This window comes from Dendrobates tinctorius, unplaced genomic scaffold (assembly GCF_039654945.1).
Source record: "Dendrobates tinctorius isolate UK_male_01 unplaced genomic scaffold, ASM3965494v1 ptg000008l, whole genome shotgun sequence".
Classification (NCBI taxonomy): Eukaryota; Metazoa; Chordata; class Amphibia; order Anura; family Dendrobatidae; genus Dendrobates; species Dendrobates tinctorius.
Genome location: NW_027361676.1, coordinates 40,824,744 through 40,850,046, shown reverse-complemented (window position 1 = coordinate 40,850,046; position 25,303 = coordinate 40,824,744). Strand labels below are relative to the sequence as shown.

The following is a 25,303-nucleotide window of genomic DNA, read 5'->3' as shown; positions in this document are numbered from 1 at the left end:
GGGGTTTCCACTGTTTAGGTACATCAGGGACTCTCAAACGTGACATGGCGTCCGATCTGAATTCCAGCCAATTTTGCACTGAAAAAGTCAAACGGCGCTCCTTCCATTCTGAGCTCTGCCATGCGCCGAAACAGTCATTCCCCCCCACATATCAGGTATCAGCGTACTCAGGACAAATTGCACAATAACTTTTGCAGTCCAATTTCTCCTGTTACCCTTGGTAAAATAAAAAAAATTGAACCTGAAGTATTTTTTTTGTAAAAAAAAGTTAGATGTTCATTTTTTTTTAAATATTCAAAAAAATTCCTGTGACGCACCTAAAAGGTTAATAAACTTCTTGAATGTGGTTTTGAGCACCTTAAGGTGTGCAGTTTTTAGAATGGTGTCACTTTTGGGTATTTTCTATCATATAGACCCCTCAAAGTGGCTTCAAATGTGATGTGGTCCGTAAAAATATAATGGTGCTGCAAAAATGAGAAATCGCTGGTCAATTTTTAACCCTTATAACTTCCTAACAAAAAAAAATTTTGGTTCCAAAATTGTGCTGATGTAAAGTAAACATGTGGGAAACGTTAGTTATCAAGTTTTTTGTGTGCCGTATCTCTGTGATTTAAGGGCATAAAAATTCAAAGTTGTAAAATTGCAAAATTTTCAAAATTTTCACCAAATTTCCGCTTTTCTCACAAATAAACGCAAGTTATTTGTATGAAATTTTACCGCTAACATGAAGTACAATATGTCACGAGAAAACAGTGTCAGAATCACCGGGATCCATGGAAGCGTTCCAGAGTTATTACCTCATAAAGGGACAGTGGTCAGAATTGTAAAAATTGGCCCGGTCATGAACGTGCAAACCACCCTTGGGGGGTGAAGGGGTTAATAGTCTCAGGTATAGAGCAATTGAAAAACTCTAAGCGTAGAAGTGATATTAAAAAGACGCCTCCTAACACGAGAGGCGTTCTGGATTTATAATTTGAAAACTAGGACACCCTACCGGTCTTAAGAGAAACGAGATTATGTTTCATTACTTATGATGATTTTTATACAAATTTTATTTTCATTGTTTATTTCTATATACTGTCATTTTCACAGCATTTCGGTACAATGTATCAATATTTATACCATTGACCTTCCAGGACCTTGTTAATTTTAGTCATTGACAGAGGATAATTATATGATTGGTCCGTACAAGTTATAAAACCTGTATGCTGTGAGATGAAATTTAGCTGTGACAAAGCTCTACCTACAGATCGAAACGCGTTGCTAGACTTTCAGTGCCAGGAGTGCACATCCACAATTACTGAGGATTTTGCAGAACACTATGTTTTAATGGTCTAATAAATAATTGATTTTAAGGAGCTGGAACACCCACTTTCTCCTTTACTGGGAAATTAAGGTTTCTAAAACTTCAGAAAATTGCTGTAAATGCTATATATGGTAGGTTTTTGCTGCAATGCTGTACTTGAAATGACTGCTACATGCAACCAATATGGCTGTTGTTACGAGGGTTATTATTGTTAGAGTTGCGGAGTGCACTAAATCTAATATATAAAGCTCAAGTGTGTGTATGTACAGTTGTGGCCAAAAGTATTGACACCCCTGCAATTCTGTCAGATAATACTCAGTTTCTTCTTGAAAATGATTGCAAACATAAATTCTTTGGTATTATCTTCATTTAATATGTCTTAAATGAAAAAACACAAAAGAGAATGAAGCAAAAAGCAAAACATTGATCATTTCACATAAAACTCCAAAAATGGGCCAGACAAAAGTATTGGCACCCTCAGCCTAATACTTGGTTGCACAACCTTTAGCCAAAATAACTGCGACCAACCGCTTCCGGTAACCATCAATGAGTTTCTTACAATGCTCTGCTGGAATTTTAGACCATTCTTCTTTGGCAAACTGCTCAAGGTCCCTGATATTAGAAGGGTGCCTTCTCCAAACTGCCAGTTTTAGATCTCTCCACAGGTGTTCTATGGGATTCAGGTCTGGACTCATTGGTGACCACCTTAGAAGTCTCCAGTGCTTTCGCTCAAACCATTTTCTAGTGCTTTTTGAAGTGTGTTTTGGGTCATTGTCCTGCTGGAAGACCCATGGCCTCAGAGGGAGACCCAGCTTTCTCACACTGGGCCCTACATTATGCTGCAAAATTTGTTGGTAGTCTTCAGACTTCATAATGCCATGCACACGGTCAAGCAGTCCAGTGCCAGAGGCAGCAAAGCAACCCCAAAACATTAGGGAACCTCCGCCATGTTTGACTGTAGGGACCGTGTTCTTTTCTTTGAATGCCTCTTTTTTTCTCCTGTATACTCTATGTTGATGCCTTTGCCCAAAAAGCTCTACTTTTGTCTCATCTGACCAGAGAACATTCTTCCAAAACGTTTTAGGCTTTTTCAGGTAAGTTTTGGCAAACTCCAGCCTGGCTTTTTTATGTCTCGGGGTAAGAAGTGGGGTCTTCCTGGGTCTCCTACCATACAGTCCCTTTTCATTCAGACGCTGACGGATAGTACGGGTTGACACTGTTGTACCCTCGGACTGCATGGCAGCTTGAACTTGTTTGGATGTTAGTCGAGGTTCTTTATCCAACATCCGCACAATCTTGCGTTGAAATCTCTTGTCAATTTTTCTTTTCCGTCCACATTTAGGGAGGTTAGCCACAGTGCCATGGGCTTTAAACTTCTTGATGACACTGCGCACGGTAGACACAGGAACATTCAGGTCTTTGGAGATGGACTTGTAGACTTGAGATTGCACATGCTTCCTCACAATTTGGTTTCTCAAGTCCTCAGACAGTTCTTTGGTCTTCTTTCTTTTCTCCATGCTCAATGTGGTTCACACAAGGACACAGGACAGAGGTTGAGTCAACTTTAATCCATGTCAACTGGCTGCAAGTGTGATTTAGTTATTGCCAACACCTGTTAGGTGCCAAAGGTAAGTTACAGGTGCTGTTAATTACACAAAATAAAGAAGCATCACATGATTTTTCGAACAGTGCCAATACTTTTGTCCACCCTCTTTTTTATGTTTGGTGTGGAATTATATCCAATTTGGCTTTAGGACAATTCTTTTTGTTTTTTTCATTTAAGACAAATTAAATGAAGATAATAATAACAAAGAATTTGTGTTTGCAATCATTTTCAGGAAGAAACTGAGTATTATCTGACAGAATTGCAGGGGTGTCAATACTTTTGGCCACAACTCTATCTATTATTTATTATCTATATCTATCTTCTATCTACTGTATCTATCTATAAATTATCTATCTACTGTATCTATCTATAAATTATCTATCTATCTATCTATCTATCTATCTATCTATCATCAATCTATCTATCTATCTATCTATCTATCCATCATCAATCTATCTATCTATCTATCTATCTATCTATCTATCTATCTATCTATCTATCTATCCTTCTATCTAGCCAGTCTTACATTGGTTGATTCCCTAAAGAGATGAGAGGATCAATCTGCGGAGAATCATAGAATCATAGAATCGTAGAGTTGGATTCTCCGCAGATTGATCCTCTCATCTCTTTAGGGAATCAACCAATGTAAGACTGGCTAGATAGAAGGATAGATAGATAGATAGATAGATTGATGATGGATAGATAGATAGATAGATAGATTGATGATAGATAGATAGATAATTTATAGATAGATACAGTAGATAGATAATTTATAGATAGATACAGTAGATAGAAGATAGATATAGATATAGTTTGAGTTGCATTTTCTGAAATTTACAGGTTCACGTGACACAGTTTGAGATTTGATTTGAGTTTCACAAAAAAAAGAAAAGAAAAACCTTTGACCATTTCCCACACTGTTGGACCAAAAGAGAGCAGGATAACATTGTGTTACGTTGTTACATGGGCTTCCCCATAATGCCATGCAGCTATGACATCTAGCAGTACCGTCGCAGCTACAGCCACAAAATTTGGCACAGTCACACGTCTGGACCCAGAGAGTGTCCTAGGCTATGTTGTGAGCCGAAATTTTAACCCCGCGTGTTCCAATTCACCAAACAATTTTGCCCCTATCTACATAATGGGGAAAAGTGTGTATCAAGCCCCGCCCCTCATTATGATGTCATAATGGTTGCCATGGCGACGCTGATGTCATCATAGGTTGCAAGCCCCGCCGCTCATTATGATGTCATAATGGTTGACTATGGGATGGAGGATGTGTGATGGCTATATGGGCACTGGACTATGGGATGGAGGATATGTATGATGGGTATATGGGCACGGGACTATGGGATGGAGGATGTGTGATGGGTGTATGGGCACTGGACTATGGGATGGAGGATATGTATGACGGGTATATGGGCACGGGACTATGGGATGGCGGATATGTATGATGGGTATATGGGCACGGGACTATGAGATGAAGGATGTGTGATGGGTATATGGGCACTCGACTATGGGATGGCGAGTATGTATGATGGGTATATGGGCATGGGACTATGGGATGGAGGATGTGTGATGGGTATATGGGCATGGGACTATGGGATGGAGGATGTGTGATGGGTATATGAGCACTCGACTATGGGATGGAGGATATGTATGATGGGTATATGGGCATGGGCCTATGGGATCGTGGATATGTATGATGGGTATATGGGCACGGGACTATGGGATGGAGGATGATTATAATTTGCTAAAACTAACCACAGTTAGTTACTATGCCCGGGCAGCGCCGGGCTCTTCAGCTAGTATAAAATATGAGAAAGTGCAATTGCAACCCGGGGTCCACCGTGCAGAGGTGGTATGCTGCTGCTAGGTAATGGCGGAACTAGATGGTGGGTAAATGCTTGCTCACACGTAGGTTAACTTCACCCAGTGTGAATAGAGGCGAACTCTGTTGCTCCACAGAGCCGCTGAAACAAACGCCGGAGCCTGTTGAACTCACAGAGCTCGGCTGAGTGAGCGCTAATTAGGGGTCACAGAGCCCTGTCTTAGAGACACCGGACTAGAGCTCCTCTAGACCATCAGCGCTCGGCGCTGCGGCTGCGGTGCCAGCAAAAGGTAAAGATATATATTTGCACCAAGTGCACACAGTGCCGCTTCGGCGGACGCCACTAACCACCCAGGACGGGGAGGAAAGCGCTAGGGGTGAGCACATCGTCGCACGGTGGTCACAGCTACCTGGTGTGGTATGACAGTGCCCGTAGCAGGGAGGCACAGTCGGACGCTAGTGTGCGTAGAGTACTGGGAGCACGGTGGCTTGAGAATAGCCACCCATTGGTGCTGACTCTCACTCTGAATCCCTAACCAACATACGTATCAAAGGGAGGGGAGTCTTAGTGTGTCAGTCTCCAGATACATGCATCCATCATCATACACACAAATAAGCATAGGAGTCTATACTAGCGCATGGCCGAGTGGCCATGCCACTCTTTTATAGTGGCGTCCTTCCGGGACCTTCCCAGTGATGGACCAATCTGAGCAGGAGCGGGACCTGCGCATGTGACCTCCGACCTCCAATGAGAGGTCGTCCCACGGGCATGCTCAGTACTCAAAAGATAGGACTTAGCCCCAGAAGCGTCTACTTGCTGCTGACTCAGGCATGGAGTTATAGCAGAGCCAGAAGGAGCAAGCAAATGCCTAGCATCAGCCTGGGTGAGACGCCTGGAGTGACGATCCTGCTGAGCAGGAATCTCTGCGGCTGTAGAGGAATGGGAGACCGCAGAGAGCATGGCTCGAGATTCCTCCTGTGCAGTGGGGAAAACTCGACGCCTAACAATTATCTAGCTTTTCTAGATTTATGAGCACCAGGTTGCTCATCAGAGATAGGGTAGAGTAAGATGGCTGTATAAATCGGATCAAGATCGGAAGGCGCTGCTTTCCCAACCCAAATGTGACAGGCTCTTGTACTTCTAAGCAACGGTCATGTTCAGGTCGGGAGACCAGTTGGAAAGACCGTGCCATCTCCTTTTTCTAGTGATAGACAGAGTGGTGGCACTAAAAACATCTATTTATCCACAAGTGTAAAAAATATCTTCTTCTATTTCATAGAATATAGTTTTGCCACTTTTTTAATTTAAGAATTGGAGAAGATTGTACTCAGCTACTTTTTTTCTTTATTTTTAGAGGCACCAGCAAACAAATAGGGGTTCAAAAGCCACCCAAGCATACAACAATCATCCAATATATGTAAAAAATGGAGGCAGCACCCCAAAATTAGAAAAAACGCAAAATTCAATAGCCTTAGTATACGGCAACGTTTCGGTCCGGTCCAGTTGAGAAAATGTCCTCAACTTGACTGAAATGTTGCTGTCCCTATGATCCATTACATTTTGCATATTTTTCTAATTTGGGTGTGCTGCCTCCAGTTTTTTATGTATAGATAGATATATATTAAAAAAAATATAGAAATAATCAGAAATTACCAAATAGAATAAGAACTTCATTTGCTTGTGTTTGTTTAGCTCATTGTGCAAATTGAAATTCATTACAGATTATCAACACATGAATGAGATTACAGTAAGCAAGCCACTAAATGAAGATTGGTTTCAGATGGGGTTTAGCACTAAATAGAAGCAGATCTCATTTATTCACCATCTATCTGTACCACTTTTTATTGCCTGCTGTGATGTGGCAGAGCTTTGTGACATGTACAGGATTTTTTGACAAGCTTTTATCTATAAAGTTTTCCAGAAATATGTGTTTTAGCTGCATACAAAGAGTGATGAAGGTGGGGAGGCCAAACCTACCCTGCTAAGGTGTCCCTCTCCATTTCACCAAAAGTTGTTTTTGTTACAATAGAGCTGAGCAATCCATGCCGCTTGTATATCGGCGTACATCCACCGGATGACTGCTGGACATGGCACGCCATACGCACCTCAACTGCTGCAGAACCCATTTCACCTATCACGTACCTAATTACCTATGATGGATGTCTGAAAAAGGCCTAAATAGGTGTTTAATATATACAGTGGGGCAAAAAAGTATTTAGTCAGTCAGCAATAGTGCAAGTTCCACCACTTAAAAAGATGAGAGGCGTCTGTAATTTACATCATAGGTAGACCTCAACTATGGGAGACAAACTGAGAAAAAAAAAATCCAGAAAATCACATTGTCTGTTTTTTTTTCATTTTATTTGCATATTATGGTGGAAAATAAGTATTTGGTCAGAAACAAGCAAACAAGATTTCTGGCTCTCACAGACCTGTAACTTCTTCTTTAAGAGTCTCCTCTTTCCTCCACTCATTACCTGTAGTAATGGCACCTGTTGAAACTTGTTATCAGTATAAAAAGACACCTGTGCACACCCTCAAACAGTCTGACTCCAAACTCCACTATGGTGAAGACCAAAGAGCTGTCAAAGGACACCAGAAACAAAATTGTAGCCCTGCACCAGGCTGGGAAGACTGAATCTGCAATAGCCAACCAGCTTGGAGTGAAGAAATCAACTGTGGGAGCAATAATTAGAAAATGGAAGACATACAAGACCACTGATAATCTCCCTCGATCTGGTGCTCCACGCAAAATCCCACCCCGTGGGGTCAGAATGATCACAAGAACGGTGAGCAAAAATCCCAGAACCACGCGGGGGGACCTAGTGAATGAACTGCAGAGAGCTGGGACCAATGTAACAAGGCCTACAATAAGTAACACACTACGCCACCATGGACTCAGATCCTGCAGTGCCAGACGTGTCCCACTGCTTAAGCCTGTACATGTCCGGACCCGTCTGAAGTTTGCTAGAGAGCATTTGGATGATCCAGAGGAGTTTTGGGAGAATGTCCTATGGTCTGATGAAACCAAACTGGAGCTGTTTGGTAGAAACACAACTTGTCGTGTTTGGAGGAAAAAGAATACTGAGTTGCATCCATCAAACACCATACCTACTGTAAAGCATGGTGGTGGAAACATCATGCTTTGGGGCTGTTTCTCTGCAAAGGGGCCAGGACGACTGATCCGGGTACATGAAAGAATGAATGGGGCCATGTATCGTGAGATTTTGAGTGCAAACCTCCTTCCATCAGCAAGGGCATTGCAGATGAAACGTGGCTGGGTCTTTCAACATGACTATGATCCAAAGCACACCGCCAGGGCAACGAAGGAGTGGCTTCGTAAGAAGCATTTCAAAGTCCTGGAGTGGCCTAGCCAGTCTCCAGATCTCAACCCTATAGAAAACCTTTGGAGGGAGTTGAAAGTCCGTGTTGCCAAGCGAAAAGCCAAAATCATCACTGCTCTAGAGGAGATCTGCATGGAGGAATGGGCCAACATACCAACAACAGTGTGTGGCAACCTTGTGAAGACTTACAGAAAACGTTTGACCTCTGTCATTGCCAACAAAGGATATATCACAAAGTATTGAGATGAAATTTTGTTTCTGACCAAATACTTATTTTCCACCATAATATGCAAATAAAATGAAAAAAAAACAGACAATGTGATTTTCTGGATTTTTTTTTCTCAGTTTGTCTCCCATAGTTGAGGTCTACCTATGATGTAAATTACAGACGCCTCTCATCTTTTTAAGTGGTGGAACTTGCACTATTGCTGACTGACTAAATACTTTTTTGCCCCACTGTATGTGATAAATCGACTATTAAACGTTCAGGGCATATAGTATGGATGTGCCATAAATGTAATTTGTTGGAATATCCTTTAAAGGATCTTTATCAGCTTTGGGATATTTCATATAATACATTTTCCCAACTGCTGCAGAACCTCTACAAACCCTTGCACTGTTTTACATCTCTTGGCGGCTTCATGTCGGTTGGAGATTGACATGAGAATGTTCCTTTTGTTGTTTTTGTGAATTGTGACCATTTATGTTGTGCATATTGAAGATTAATAAGCCTGTATGGAGGCTGAAATAACAAATGTTTCAACCATATACAGGCAGTTTTACATCTCTAGCCTCCTGCAAATAATAAATTATCGCTACATCGTGTAAACTTGTCAAATATCGGATGCTATGTGTGGTGCCGCGGAGTTTGTGATTTGCATGGTGTATGTCTAATGGTGCCATGCATTCAGTAGAAATCTTTAGTTTCATGTTTTCAACCTCATCAATCTACAAACTAAATATTTATAGTCAATTGATTTAGATAAGTGAGGACATAACACATTCTTCTCATTTTACAACTTGATTCCAATCTACAATATACACAGGTCCATTATTACTATCACAAGTCTTCTCTGATTCAAGTTACTTCATTCTGCAGAGTTTCTTCCAGAAACAGAAATTTAATTCGTGGAAACACAAATGATAACTGTTACAAGCTGCAGATTGCAGCAAGCGGAATGTTATTTTCTGTTTATTTGATAGTTATGTCAATCATATAAACTAGAGGAAATCATGTGCGCACGTACACCGTGGCCATAGCAGGACCCTTCCAATCATCACAAATTAGGTGGCCTAACACCAATACACACAATGTACAGTTAGGCCTGTTTCACACATACGTTATTGCAGTCAGTTGGCAGCCGCTAAAAAGGCGGAGAACGGATCCGTGTTCGTAGAGACACCAACGGAGGCACCAGACCGCTGGTGTGACGGGATCCGCCGATGCAGGAAATTTAAAGGAACCGCAGTCCTGAAAACAACAGGACCGCCAGCGATGCAGTGGATGATCACGGGAGCCGCGAGAAGAAGATGATCCCGGGAGCCACGAGAAGAAGATGATCCCGGGAGCCGCGAGAAGATGATCCCGTGAGCCGCGAGAAGAGAGAGAGAATGAATTTAGGGTTAAATCTGAGAAAAATGCGGATCCGCCCAGCCAAAAAACATTGCATTGACCGACCAGGCAAGTCAGCGGATGCCAAAATTTTGGCGGATCCGCAAAAAAACGGATACAACGGATGACCATCCGTCAAGATCTGCCGATAATGCAAGTCAATGGGGGAAAAAAACGGATCCGCCAAGAAAAATGTCGGATCCGTTTTTTTTGCAAAATGGCGGATTTTGACTGATGGACACAAACGGATGTGTGAAACAGGCCTTAGGTGACAACTAAAATTAGATGAGGCAACTGCTGCACAAGATATATTCTATTCCAAAGATTGGAAAAGAAGAACAATTGTCATGGAAATTTGCAACTTTTCCCCATTCATTTCTATTGGAGTATAAAAAAAATCTCCAGCTCCAGCAGAACATGAGTTTTTCCTCACTCACTGATATTTCAGAAAACTTTCCTTAAAGCCACCTTTTGTTCTCTGGCTAAACATCAGCTGTGACCGAGAAGAAGGCTGGCTTATCTATTGAAATAAGAAGTCAGAAAGACCCTCTACACAGACTGGTGGACAGAAAAAATGTTGACTACGCAACTTACAATTTTACGACCACTTATTTACCATTTATTTTCCTGACCAACACTTTTAGGTTAGGATCATTTCTTATATAGTGCTCTGTGCCAAATACTACAAAGGGTATCTGTCAGAATCCCAGATAAAATGTAGACCAACTGGAACCCAGACATGAGCCCTGATGCAGTGAGAATTTGCCTCCAAGTGTTATTTTATATGACAGAGGGTGTTACCCACGTGAGACATATTGACCCTTTTACAGCTCTTTCATTTATAATAATCTCTGGAGGGAGATTCTCATGCAGATTAGTGTCCGGCCCACAGTCCGGAAAGGTCATTTACATATAAGAAAAACATGGATTTCTCTGGAATAAGACATTGGATTACAGATATCAAGGTATCTGTGATGACTCCTGGAGTGCACCCTCCCAGGGCGAGCTGACCTAGTGAGGACCACCCCCCTATACACGGAGTGTCAGGGGCAAGCCCAAGGGAGTAAGGTACTAAGACTGCTGGCACAAGGTGGCCGGCTTACAGGAGACACGAGTGAATGTGTCTGCAGGAACGCGCAAAGCATGGACACAGGGGTACGCAGGGTACACGGGAGTGCGCTAGACACAGGACAGTGCAAGGTGGATACACGATGGCACATATGGCGTGCACAGACTAGCAAGCCCGGGAGCAAGCAAAGCAGGGCGCGTGCAAATAAGCACGCCTGAGTACAGAGCCAGACCGAGCGTGCGCAGAGGAGCTCGCCTGAGTGCAGGGCTAGGCAGAAGATGTGCCAGGAGGCCCAACAGAGCATAGAGTAGAGCATGTGCCAAAGACACAGTGCAGGAACAGAGCACGTTCCAGGAGGCACAAGGCAGAATACAGGGAAAGGGCATGTGCCAGGAAGCACAATGGAGCACAAGGCAGAGTACAAGGACAGAGCATGTGCCAGGAGGCACAACAGAGCACAAGGCAGAGGACTCGAATACAGCACACAGCCAGGCAAGGACAAGGCAGACCAAGCCAGGAAGCACAACAATAATCAGGCACCTCCCATAGGAAAAGGTGGCCTGATATAGCACATGAGCACTAGGACTTCCGGGTTAGCTCCTCCAATACCATAGAGAGGACATGACTGGAGGCAGAGCAGAGAAGAGCGCGCGTGCGCACTAAGAACTTTGTGCAGACATGGAACTAAGTATGAGAAGTGCGAGTGCGCACCCGACGGGACCCCTGGAGCGGCCGCGGCATCGGAAGAGGTGAAGTCGGGCCCGAGGTCCCGCCCCCAGGTGAGAGCGACATGACAGGCGGCGTGACAGTATCATTTTATTCCACTTTCTATGACCTGCATACTCACATAGACAGTTTAGAAGAATTGATCTTACTGACAGGTTCACTTTAATAAGCTACAAGTCGGTAACTTTTGATTAGTTATGAAGGTTGTTTGAAACCATTGTACTCTTGTTTTGTGCTCTATAAATTACCGTACTTTTCCGATAAACAGACTTTAAGAACAAACACTGATCTGAAGTTACAGATTGTTCTAGGCAGACACAGTCTCAAATGTTACAGTGGATAGCACTGTTGCTTTGCAGCGCTGGGGTCCAGGGTTCAAATCTCACCAGTGACAAAATATGAAAGGAGTTTGTATGTTCTCCCTGTGTTTGTGTGGCGAGAACATACAACATATGTTACATACTCCTTGTGCTCTGGTTTCCTCCCACACTCAAAAGACATACAGAGAGGGAATTTAGATTGTGAGCCCCAATGCGGACAGTGATGTTAGTGTAAAGCACCATAGGATTAATGGTGCTGTATAAGTGAGTAATATAAATAAAATATCTGAATTGTGTTTAACGTCAGCAGTCACGATCTGTCTGTCATGGCTATGTTTTCAGTCTCAATAATGTCTTTAGACCAAAGAAAAAGTACATTGATTTAGCATAAAGGGAACGTATCAATAGAAAAAGATCTATTGATAAGATTTTTACAGTATGTAAAAAGCATTTTTTTAAACATTTTTCATTATTTTTTTTACATTTTCCAATCACAATCCTTACTAAAAAGTAATAATAAAAAATGAAAATAGAAATGTTGCAATTTAAAAAAAAGGCCAAGGCCTAGATTTAGGCTAACATTTCCTGTTCTGTTCAGATTACTCTTTAAATAGGGAAAAAAAAGTGGAGAATCTGCGGTGCTGTTTGATGAAGGCAAATCCAAATCCACATTGGGATAATAACCCCTTAGTGACAGAGCCAATTTGATACTTAATGACCAAGCGCCAATTTTTACAATTCTGATCACTGTCACTTTATGAAGTTATAGCTCTCTAACGCTTCAACGTATCCAATATACCCTGCTGAGTGTGTATTATGCTGTAAAGAGCAAGTCTAGTGGTGGTCTATTCTTTATTGGTCCCATTTTTATGGCCCAAAATAGAAGTTATATTTTAATAACAAGACTTCCTATTGGATCCTGCTGGACTTCACCTGCTTTTTTTGCTTCAACGTATCCCGCTGATTCGGAGACTATTTTTTCATGACATATTTTGTACTTCATGTTCGTGGTAAAATTTCTTCGATATAACTTGCATTTATTAATGAAAAAAATGAAAATTTGGCAAAACTTTTGAAAATTGTGTAATTTTCAAATTTTTAATTTTTGTACCCTTAAATCAGAGTCATATCACAAAAAATAGTTAATAAATAACATTTCCCACATGTCACCTTTACATCAGCACAATTTTGGAAACAATTTTTTTTGTTAGGACGTTATAAGGGTTAAAAGTTGACTAGCGATTTCTCATTTTTCCAACAAAATTTACAAAACCATTATTTAGGGACCACCTCACATTTGAAGTGAGTTTGTGGGGTCATATAACAGAAAATACCCAAAAGTGACACCATTCTAAAAACTGCAACCCTCAAGGTGGGCAAAACCACATTCAAGAAGTTTATTAACCCATCAGGTGCTTCACGAGAACTAAAGCAATGTGGAAGGAAAAAATGCACATTTTACTTTTTTCACAAAACATTTACTTTGGAACCAAACTTTTTTATTTTCACAAGGGTATAAGGAGAAAATGGATCACAAAATTTGTTGTGCAACTTCTCCTGAGTATGCCAATACCCCGTATGTGGGAGAAAGCCACTGTTTGGGCGCATGGCAGGGCTCAGAAGGGAGGGAGCACCGTTTGACTTTTTGAAAGCAAAGTTGGCTGGAATCAATGGTGGGCGCCATGTCATGTTTGGAGACCCCCTGATGTACCTAAACAGTGGAACACCCCCACTTCTAACTCCAACCCAAACCCCAACACACCACTAACCCTAATCCCAACCATAACTATAATCCTTACCACAACCGTAAACCCAACACACCCCTAACCGTAATTCCAACCATAACCCTAATCACAGCCCTAACCCTAACACACCCCTAACCCTATTCCCAACCCTAACCGTAATCCCAACCATAACCACAACCATAACCCTAACCACAACCCTAACCCCAACACCACCCTAACCTCAACACCACCCTAAACCCAATCCTAACCCCAATACCACAACCCTAACCCCAACACAATCCTAACCCCAATACAACCCTAACCTCAACCCTAACCCTAGCCTCAACCCTATCCCAACCCTAAGCTCTAGCCCTAACCATAACCCTAACCCCCAAACCTAACCCTAGCCCCTAGATCATATCAGAGGAGAGAGAAATTAAATGGGAAATCAGATTTTTTTCTGTTGCCATCGCCGACACGGGGTTGGTAAAAACCGACTCGAATCAGGTTCTCCGGGGTTTCAGGTACCCACAAGTAACTGAGACCCTGGGGGGCGCTATACATCTATTTCTCATAAGTACCCTTAAATGCTGCCGTTAAAAGGCATATCAGTGGTCGTTAAGGGGTTAAATAGTTTTTAATTTAGACTAAGCATTTCGAACTACCATACTACCTCAGGACAAAAACCATATAATTGTTTTTTTTGTCCTGAAGAAGAAGTACGGTACTTCAAAATGGGTAGACTTAATAAAAACCGTTTATTATCCCGATGTGGATTTGCTTTCATCAACCAGCACCGCAAATTCTCCACTTTCTTTTTCCTTTTCATTTAAATCCGGCTTGGTCTCTGGACCCGTGGACCTGATACAGCTGCGATTACATGCCTTTTCAATGTTGTGTAATCACAGCACAATCAGGTTAGCAACGCTTTTAATTTAAAAAAAAAATCATTTAACTGGATAAGACCCTATTGCGCTCTCTCTCTCTTCCTTAGCATATTACTTCAGATTACTTTTTATCAGTCTCATTATCGTCACAGACCAGAGTAAAATGACAGGCAACACCTGTGTATACAGTAGATCATACAGGATCCACTACTCACAATAGGTAATGATCACAGCTTCCATCCTCCCCATCCACTCACACTGACATTTGCACTAATCAGTCTATGAGCAGTAAATCCTTCTATGCAAGTCAATAGGGTCTGAGTGTGTATGTCCATGTGGCTGCTGAAAGGAGTAGGGACTGTGTCTAATGTCAAGTGTGAACATTTAGTTAAAAAACAAACAAGCATAAAATCCTGATGACACATTCCCGTTAGTATTCCTACAAAGACCTCTGCCCTCAGTCTTTTTTATAGTAAGTGAATAAGTAGCAGTGGCCCGCGGCGGATCCATAAGCATCCATCAGGTCAGGTAATACTTCAGCGGTATGGGGAGCACGGACAATAGTTCCTTAAGAGTAAGCACATTCTTCTTTAAAAACATCAGAATTTGTATTCTTGTATAATTAGCCAAGTCTGGGATGATGTATCCTGAGCCGTCAAGTCTGTCCATTTTATTGGCAGCTATTTTGGCTTGAGGTTTAGCAATGTGGTTAGAAATAAGACCTGGACTGATCCTTCTATGGTCTCCTCATGTACAATGTGATTTATATCACAGCCTGTGTAATGTCTGTGTTTCAAACAGAACAACGCAACCACAAAGATTGTTCCACATAATACAAATATTCACCCCGAGAAGCGTAATAAACATATAAAAACAATGTATTTAAAGCTAGTGAACTGTAATATAGATGGACGCTGAAGAACACAAAAATGTGTACAGCTCAGGAAAAGCCAACAGTAGAAGTTGTGTACAGGTACAAGGTGGCAACTTCAGGGCAGTCAGGAGTCTGGACATTCCTGGACAATGAATATTAGGGCGCCTATTTCCACTCTTGAGTAAATTAAAAATTGACGCTTTGGTGATTTTTTAGGAAGCTGAAGAAGCTTGTGCAGTTTATTGTGATTGAAATTATTATTTTATAATAAATGCTATTTAGAGCATCATATCAGTACTCAGAGCTGTAGAAGTGTATTACTTATTAGCTCTAGGATTTATTATTGTTTTCTAGTGTACAGGAAAAAAATGTTGGCTGTAAATGATTTTTGGCCAAATTGTCCACAAAAGGGACCAGCATGATGCCGGATAAAGGAGTATTCAGTAATATGGGACATTTTAATATCCCCAAAATGTAGTAGATTGCAAATGTTTCTTGTAGGTTTCTCCATGCACATCACTTGATTTATACTTGTCCCCAGTCCTGATTAAAAGAATTCTGTCATTTACCCCCCATGGACCATCAGATCCAATATTCAACTATCGCCGATTTTCTTTTCATGATTACTCTACAACTTTATCCACAATTGTTTTAAGGGACCCTGTTATCCTTGTGTAAATCAGAAGGGTGAAGTCCTCCATACACAGGAGATAGCTGTTGTCCAAATGATTGTTTGACCGACATCTATCTCACTCGAGTCCTTCATGCACAGGAATGTGTAAGCTCAGCCAGACCTCTCGTGTTTTCTATGAGTGAACCACTACCATATCCTACCTATTACTTTGAGAATAAAAGGAGTGTCTATCGGAAATCCAATCTGTCAGGATATTATACATAATTAGACTGTCAGCAGATTCTGCTGATAGCAGAGGCTGTGGATGATGGTCAGCTGATGTGTAAGGAGACCTTATGGTGCAGAGAGAAAATGAAGTTATATCCATGCTGTGTGCTGCATGACTCTGGTCATCTGGGCAGAGTCTCAAAAATGAACAGTCACAGTTGAAATCACACCCCCCTGTTCCTTGATTGACATCCCACAGTGTGTGTGAATGAGGTGGGCAGGACGTCAAAGAACAGTAGGTGTGATTACAGCAGACATGCACTGGTTACCGCCATGAATGTTCAGTGCTGCTGCTCCATCCAGATGGCTTTAGCGCTACTCAAAACTCTGACTTACACAATTATTAGTTTGAAAAGTTGTTTGGTTTCAAAAATATACAAATGCTATTATAAAATAAAGCTGATTACAATGATAAAATCATTAATTTGAATTTACCAACATTTTTCACATTTCTGTCATTATTATTCAATTTGAAAACTCTTTTGATGAGAACTATAATTCATTTGTTGTTTTGTTTTTTTTATGCTTATTTTGGCTCAAGGTTCATAAATTTGGAAACTATCATGTCTAATGAAACTCTGTTAAAGTTGATACTAATACATTACTAGTATAACATTTTACCTGGTTACACAGTAAGTGGTTATAGGTAGCTCTCACTGTCGCCACCGCACCCAATAGTAGTAAAATTGTGGTTCCTACAGTTTTAACAGCTTAGGACATACTGTTCTGCAGCTTCTACTCCCAATAATGCTTGTGTGTGAAGGGTGTCTCTTCTTATCCATAGCATATTTCAGGTAATTTGAAGATTACATTGAAATATTGGAGCTCTACTAACATCTACTTACCAAAGCCAGTAATAACTATTTTGAACCACCCATATACGTTAAACGTTGAAGTGGTCTGCATATTAATATACAATGATGTTGTAAAAAGTTGCTGCACAATCTTGACTCCCCATATAGAAGGCAGAGATGGTTTACTACTACTACCTCTGCTTTACTGATTGCTGTATGCTAAATAATGACTATCTACAGATCAGGAAGCACTTCCTCCTCTAGATGAGCAATCATGACAGTTAGGTGATGGGAGACAAGATGCTGGATTCTAACAGACCTGGATCAGTACTATAATGCAGGCAGGAAGCAGAGTTTGCCCTGTAACTGGAGCTTAAATGCTAGCCCCAGTTACAGAGGAAATAAGGTATAAAGGTATTCTAATGTTGCAGTGCACCTGAAAAAGGTATTTTCTGACATTATGAAAGCACAATATAATGTGAATTAAATGAATAAAACAAACACAAAAAAGCCATAGCAAGTTTGAATCACTGATACTAACACTGGCCCTGTAAATAAAACCTCATCTGTCCAATATATATAAATAATAGTTAGGGAAAGGGAAATCTTATTGGAAATATATTTTTGTGGTCCTTTTGACCATAAAGAAAACAATACAATACAAAACATGTGAAAGACAGTCATGTATGTTTCTTTTCATTATACAGTTCCAAATATCAGAATTAAAAAAGGAATACCATAATAACAAAAAATTAGGCCCCAAGCTTCACAAAGAAGAGAGGCAGAAATTATTAGAATATCCAATGGAGAAAATATTTTGGAGCGCTTAAAATCATGTGCGTATATGAAAAACTTGAAAATCTGCCTGGTCTTGAAAGAGGAAAATGGGAAGATCTTGAAACTATTAATAAACCAATACAAAAAAAATCTGCTAACTACTACAACACAATAAAAAATCTAATGAATCATGGCTCATCAATGATGGAAAATACATGGTAGTACTCACAGTTTAGGCTTGGAAGGCACAGGTGGTGGTTCTTTGGTCGGAGAAGTCAATGCAGTAGGAGATATGGCATTATAGTACTTGCTCTCTTGATTCCCATTTACACCATTATTACTGTGAACACCATTACTTTTCCGCTCCAGGGTATTAAGTTGCAGATGACTTCTTTCCACATTAGGCTTGGAGTCTGGATGACTGGGCTGAAAACACTCCAATGTTTTCTTTGATGACATTTCAAGGCCACTACTTTTAGCTGATGTTGGAGAAGAGAATGGATGTTTCTGGAAATCATAACCACTAATCTCTCCACTTGACACATCACTTCTGGTCCGCTCATTATTTGCTATGAACAAGAGAAAAAAGTTTGTAAAGTAAAAAAAAAAAATGATTCAACTTGAAATAACATGGACGTTCTCCAGAACGTCTGCTAGTGTTCCAGTAATAAAACAATATCAAATGTAGATTCAGAAAATGGAAATCTCTGGTGTAGTCTGTCCATTTATCATTGATAAGGCTGGTTATTATAGGCCTTTCATTCTTTAAGATATAATCATATAGTTCCAGATGCAAAGTTGTGGTTCTACTGCATCGTTGGAACTAGAAAGATTCCCAACACTAATGTTTCCTGTGGTAGCCCATGTTCTTTTGTGGTAGCCAAGTCTTCTTGGTGCCTTGGAAAGTGCCTTTCCAAAGGATACAGAAAGCTACAAGCTTGACCTGAAGTCTAATTTTGACAGTATTTACTACAACTTACTACATTAATTTTACATGAATTAAGCCCTACACAACACAAAAGATGGACATTTAGACTCATCCTGCACAGGCACATCAGCAAAGATAACAGATCACAAATTGCAGGGCAGAATTCACAAATACTTAGCATCAATCAATCATTCATGTCCCATATTAGCAATGATTGTTGCAAAATGGTGACTAGTGATGAGCAAGCATACTTGTTGCTTGGGTTTTCGCGAGCATGTGTGGTAATAGCAGGTACGCAGGATGCAGTGACGAGACGCGAGACAGATGAAACTTTAAACAGTAACTTTTACAGATAAATGCCGTTAGGGCTATTTTAAGCAACCAACAGGATAACAGTAGTTGTCCTCGCAGGGAGCAAATACACATAAACAAGTATTGGGAGAACACAACTACTCCGGCAAAGACCGTTCACTATAGGGCCGCGGAATGGCCGACTACGGGTCCTTTGTTACTATGTGTCACTTATCCGTCCTGACGTCCCTCGGCGTCCTGTTCAACGGTATGTCGGCGTCGCAGCCACTGGGCCCAGCCGCTGAGGATCTGGCGTAGTCTTCGGGCGTTCCGACGCCCAGGAGAAGCAGGGCACAACAGACCCACGGAGAGTTCTTTGGCGGGATGTCCCCCAGCGGCGGCAGCGGGCTACCGCCTGGGAGTGGGAGAGTGGAAGTTGCAACTCCCTGACAGGGGCTGACAGCGGCGGTGATAAGTGACGGTTGATAGGCCACAGGCGTAGCCTGCGGCCGCACTGGAGGATCCGCGGCGGGCGCAGGCCCAGCCCCTACCACGGACTGAAGCGGGGCGGTGGCAGCTGCGGGCGGCAAAGGAGAAGTCACCGCCGTGATCAGGAGTGAAGCTGCTTGTGGCTCTCGCTCTCTGGCCCTCACCAAGTCTCCACCTCCTTCTCTCTTGTTCTGCTGACTCACCCAGTCTTGCCCTCTCTGCCAACTCTTATCTGAACTCCTCCCCCAACTGCCCTGTCAGTCTCAGCGGTCCATCCCCTAGCTCTGCTCCCAGGGCCGGACTGAGACCAAAAATCAGCCCTGGCACAAAAAAAAAAAATCACCAGCCCACATACAATGAATGTCCTCACCCAAATCATAGAACACTGGCAGGTTGTGCTAACTTTTGCTTTAGCTCACACACACACACACACACACACACGTGTCTCACACATGTATTACACACCTCACACACACACATACATGTGTATCACACACACAGCTCACATGTATCACACACACATGTATCACACACACGTATCACACAGCTCACACAAATAGCTCACACACACACAGCTCACACACACACACACACGTATCACACAGCTCACACACAAGTAGCTCACACACACGTATCACACAGCTCACACACACAGCTCACGCTCACACGTATCACACACGTATCACACAGCTCATACACTCATGTATCACACACAAGTAGCTCACACACAGTTCACACTCACACACGCATGTATCACACAGCTCACGCTCACATACAAACAGCTCACGTTCACCCACTCACGTGAGAAACTGGGTCTGAGCAGAAAAAGTAAATTAATAATCCATTAATTATCCATTATAAGTTTATGCTTCGAACATACAACACTGCCCTTCACCTCTCAAAACAAACCTATTTCAACACCCTCATCACTTCACTGTCCAATAACCCTAAACGTCTCTTTGACACTTTTCATTCTCTACTCAACCCAAGGGTACAGGCCCCAACCACGGAGCTTCGAGCTGACGATCTGGCCAATTACTTCAAAGAAAGAATTGACCAGATCCGACAGGAAATTATCTCCCAATCACCTCATACCATGCACTGTCCTCCCTCCCCCATTGCATCTTAGCTCACGCTCTGATTTTGAACCAGTCACAGAAGAAGAAGTAAGCAGGCTCCTTGCATCTTCTCTTCCAACCACTTGCACCAGTGACAAATTTCCGTCACATCTACTCCAGCCCCTTTCCCCTGCTGTCACCCCTCACCTCACTAAAATATTTAACCTCTCTCTCTCTCTTCTGGTATCTTTCCCTCCTCATTTAAGCATGCCATCATACATCCACTACTTAAAAAACCATCCCTCGATCAAAACGGTGCCGCTAACTATAGACCTGTTTCTAATCTTCCCTTCATCTCTAAACTCCTGGAACGCCTGGTCCACTCCCATCTTATCCACTGTCTCTCAGAAAACTCTCTTCTCGACCCTCTCCAATCCGGTTTCCGCTCTTTACACTCTACTGAAACTGCCCTCACTAAAGTCTCTAATGATCTACTAATAGCTAAATCAAATGGTCATTACTCCATGCTAATTCTCTTGGATCTCTCTGCAGCATTCGACACTGTGGATCATTAGCTCCTCCTCACTATGCTCCGTTCCATTGGCCTCAAGGACACCGTTCTCTCCTGGTTCTCCTCCTATCTCTCTGACCTCTACTTTACTGTATCTTTAGCTGACTCCTCCTCCTCTCATCTTCCCCTTACTGTTGGGGGTTCCTCAAGGATCAGTCCTAGGCCCCCTCCTCTTCTCTTTGTATACTGCCCCTATTGGTCAAACAATCAGTAGATTTGGTTTCCAGTACCATCTCTATGCTGACGACACCCAATTATACGCTTCTTCTCCTGACATCACGCCAGCCTTTCTAGAAAACACCGGCAATTGTCTAAACGCTGTGTCTAACATCATGTCCTCACTATATCTGAAACTGAACCTGTCAAAGACTGAACTCCTTGTGTTTCCTCCCGCTACTAATGTACCTATACCCGACATTGCCATTTCCGTGTGTGGTTCTACTATTACTCCCCAGCAACATGCCCAATGTCTTGGGGTCATACTTGACTCCGAGCTTTCCTTTGTCCCCCACATCCGATCACTGGCTCGCTCTTGTTATCTGCACCTCAAAAACATTTCTAGAATTCGACCTTTTCTTACTTTTGACTCTGCAAAAACTCTGTTTCTCTTATTCATTCTCGTCTCGACTATTGTAACTCCCTTCTAATCGGTCTCCCTCTTACCAACTCTCCCCCTCCAATCTGTCTTGAATGCTGCTGCCAGGATCATATTCCTTGCCAATCGTTACACTGATGCCTCTACCTTGTGCCAGTCATTACACTGGCTACCCATCCACTCCAGAATCCAGTGCAAACTTATTACCCTCACCCACAAAGCTCTTCATGGCTCAGCACCACCCTACATCTCCTCCCTTGTTTCAGTATACCATCCTACCCGCGCCCTCCGTTCTGCTGATGACCTGAGGTTAGCATCCTCAATAATCAGAACCTCCCACTCCCGTCTTCAAGACTACACACGTGCTGCACCAATTCTTTGGAATGCACTTCCCAGGTCAATATGATTAGTCCCCAATCTCCACAATTTTAAGCGTGCCCTGAAAACTCATTTATTCAGACTGGCCTACCGCCTCAACTCATTAACCTAATCTATCCCTATGTGGCACAGCCAAAAGTTTTTTTACCATAACCAGGTTCCCCGCATCATGTTCCCACATGCTTTATGCATCCATTAGCCCTCTGCATCTGTACTGTTACACACAACATTATGGCTGGTCCATACAATCAGGGCAACTGTTACCACCCACCTTTCATGTCTCCACTTTTTTCCTCATAGATTGTAAGCTTGCGAGCAGGGCCCTCATTCCTCTTGGTATCTGTTATGATCTATGTGATTATTGTTATGCTGTAATGTATATTGTCTGTACAAGTCCCCTCTGAAATGTAAAGTGCTGCGGAATATGTCGGCGCTATAGAAATAAAATGTATTATTATTATAATGTGCATGCAAAATGTAATTGCATATGAACACATGACCTTTACACAGAGAAAACCAAAAACAAAACACAAAACAAATATCCTGGAATAAAAAAGTAAAAAATATATTGCAAAAATTGCATGAAGGTAGTAATAATAGTAATAATAAGGGTATTTTGTTAACATGATTTTGATCAAAATAATGTAGAAGCCATCCCGCCACGTCAAGGCAACCCCCGTGGGACAGTCCTAACTCTTGTATTTAAAACCTTTCCACTTGTCAAGTGACGTAAATGTCAACACACACACACACACGTATCACACAGCTCACACACAAGTAGCTCACACACACACACATCACCCACAAGTAGCTCACACTCATACAGCTCACGCTCACACACACATGTATATCACACACATCACATATCTCACACACAGCTCACACGTATCACAAACATTTCTCACAGCTCACATGCAGCTTACACACACATGTATCACACAGCTCTCACACACGCATGTATCACACGGCTCTCACACACAGCTCACACACAGCTCACGCTCACACGTATCACACAGCTCACACACACACACACACGTATCACACAGCTCACACATGCACACTCACACGTATCACACAGCTCACACACAGCTCACGCTCACACGTATCACACAGCTCACGCTCACACATATCACACAGCTCACACACAGCTCACGCTCACACGTATCACACAGCTCGCGCTCACACAGCTCACACACACACAGCTCACGCTCACACGTATCACACAGCTCACACACAGCTCACACATCACACAGCTCACACACACAGCTCACGCTCACACGTATCACACAGCTCACGCTCACACGTATCACACAGCTCACATGTATCACACACATCACACATACACACAGCCTCACACACATACATACACATAGCCACACACAGCCTCACAATACACACAGCCACACACATATACACAGCCACACACATATACACAGCCACACACATATACACAGCCACACACATACACACAGCCACACAATACACACACAGCCACACACATACAGCCACACACACACACAGCCACACATACACACACAGCCACACACATACACACAGCCACACACAGCCTCACACAAACACAGCCACACACACACACATACACACAGCCTCACAAATACACACAGCCACACAATACACACACACAGCCACACACATATACACAGCCACACACATACACAGCCACACACATACACACAGCCACACAGTCTCACACATACACACAGCCACACACATACACACAGCCACACACATACACACAGCCACACACATACACACAGCCACACACACACACACAGCCACACACACACACAGCCACACACACAGCCTCACACATACACACAGCCTCACACATACACACAGCCTCACACATACACACAGCCTCACACAGTCACACTCATACACACACAGTCACACACATACACATACAGCCTCACACATACACACACATACTCTCCTCTGTGGTACAGGGAAGGCTGGTGTCCATGTGCAGCTCTTCAGCTTCTCCTGCTCACAGCAGCTCTGTCCGCACATACCCTGGTCTCTCGGGATACTAGCAGATGAGAGTAGGAGAAGCTGTCACCTGCAGGATCTTATCTCTCCCTGGGAGCAGCCACCTATGCTGACCTAATTTTGGCGTTTCATTTTGATTGCTGCTGGCTGTCTCCCTCAGAGCGAGCTGCACACAGGAGGACAAGAGCCCCGGAGCTTTCATAGCGACGCCCCTGGAGGAGAGCAGAGAGGTGTCCTGTGCGCGCCCAGGCGGCCTTCTGACCTAGGCCCTGTGTGCGCACACTCTCCTGCTTGCCAACACTGACGAGGGCCGTGGCCGCGCTCACACACTGACGCGGGCCGCTGCGGCCCTTATCAGCACGTGCACCAACAGAGCGCCAGCGCACACAGGGCCTAGTCAGAAGTTTTAAAGGGCCAGCGGCCCATTTTGTAGTTCAGAGCCGCCGGCCCACCGGGAATCTGCCTGGCTCGCCAGATTACCAATCCAGGCCTGTCTGCTCCCTGGAAACAGATGCTCCAGGAACCTAGAAGACGGTCCCCTCGGTTTCGGCCCGGGTAGCTCGGGTTGGCCTTTTGAGACAAAAGTTCCTGTTGCCATACGAACTGATCCTGTTCGTAGCGTTCGGGGGGTTTGACGGCAGTTGACCGCTCGGAGCGTCTTGGTTTGACTGTGGTGGAGCTTTCTGGGGTGGTGGCCGGTGGTGGATTGGCCGATTCTGGTGGGCTGGCATGACTGAGATATTGTTCCTTGGATGGCCCGCTTGTACCGCTGGGCTATCTTCGTCATTATCTAGGTCCCAGACCATGGGCATTGGTTCGGGGGCCTGAGGAGTGGGTTCGGGTCGCACGGGACTATTGGATGTACAGGGCCGCAACATATTACAGTGCACAGAACGAGTGGGAAGTGCCTTGTCCCTTTCAGCTCGTATCTTGTACACAGGCCCATCGGGGCTTATTCGGCGCAATACTCGGTAAGGACTCTCTTCCCACCGTGGTTCTAGCTTGTTCTGGGGGCGCTGGTCTAGTACGAGTACTCGATCCCCAGTCTGGAAGTCGGTGGGTGGAGGTAGAGTCCCCCTTGGGTGCTCTTGGTCCTGGAGTTTTGTCTGGACGATGCGGTGAAGGGTCTGTAGCCGGTGTCGGTGGTTTCGGACCCATGATGACACCCCAGACCAGGGTTGGGGTTCCTCCGGGTTTAGTTCTACCTCCGT

At 43.2% G+C, this 25,303-nt stretch overlaps 1 protein-coding gene across 1 annotated transcript in view; it reads right to left on the bottom strand.

The window, feature by feature from the left end:
• Positions 1 to 25,303, bottom strand: part of PALLD (palladin, cytoskeletal associated protein) — a 260,746-nt gene that overhangs the window by 174,386 nt on the left and 61,057 nt on the right. Inside the window, exon 8 of the mRNA XM_073577130.1 lies at positions 18,002 to 18,341. Within this exon, the coding sequence (XP_073433231.1) occupies positions 18,002 to 18,341 (340 nt within the window). The remainder of the gene's footprint in view (positions 1 to 18,001; positions 18,342 to 25,303) is intronic.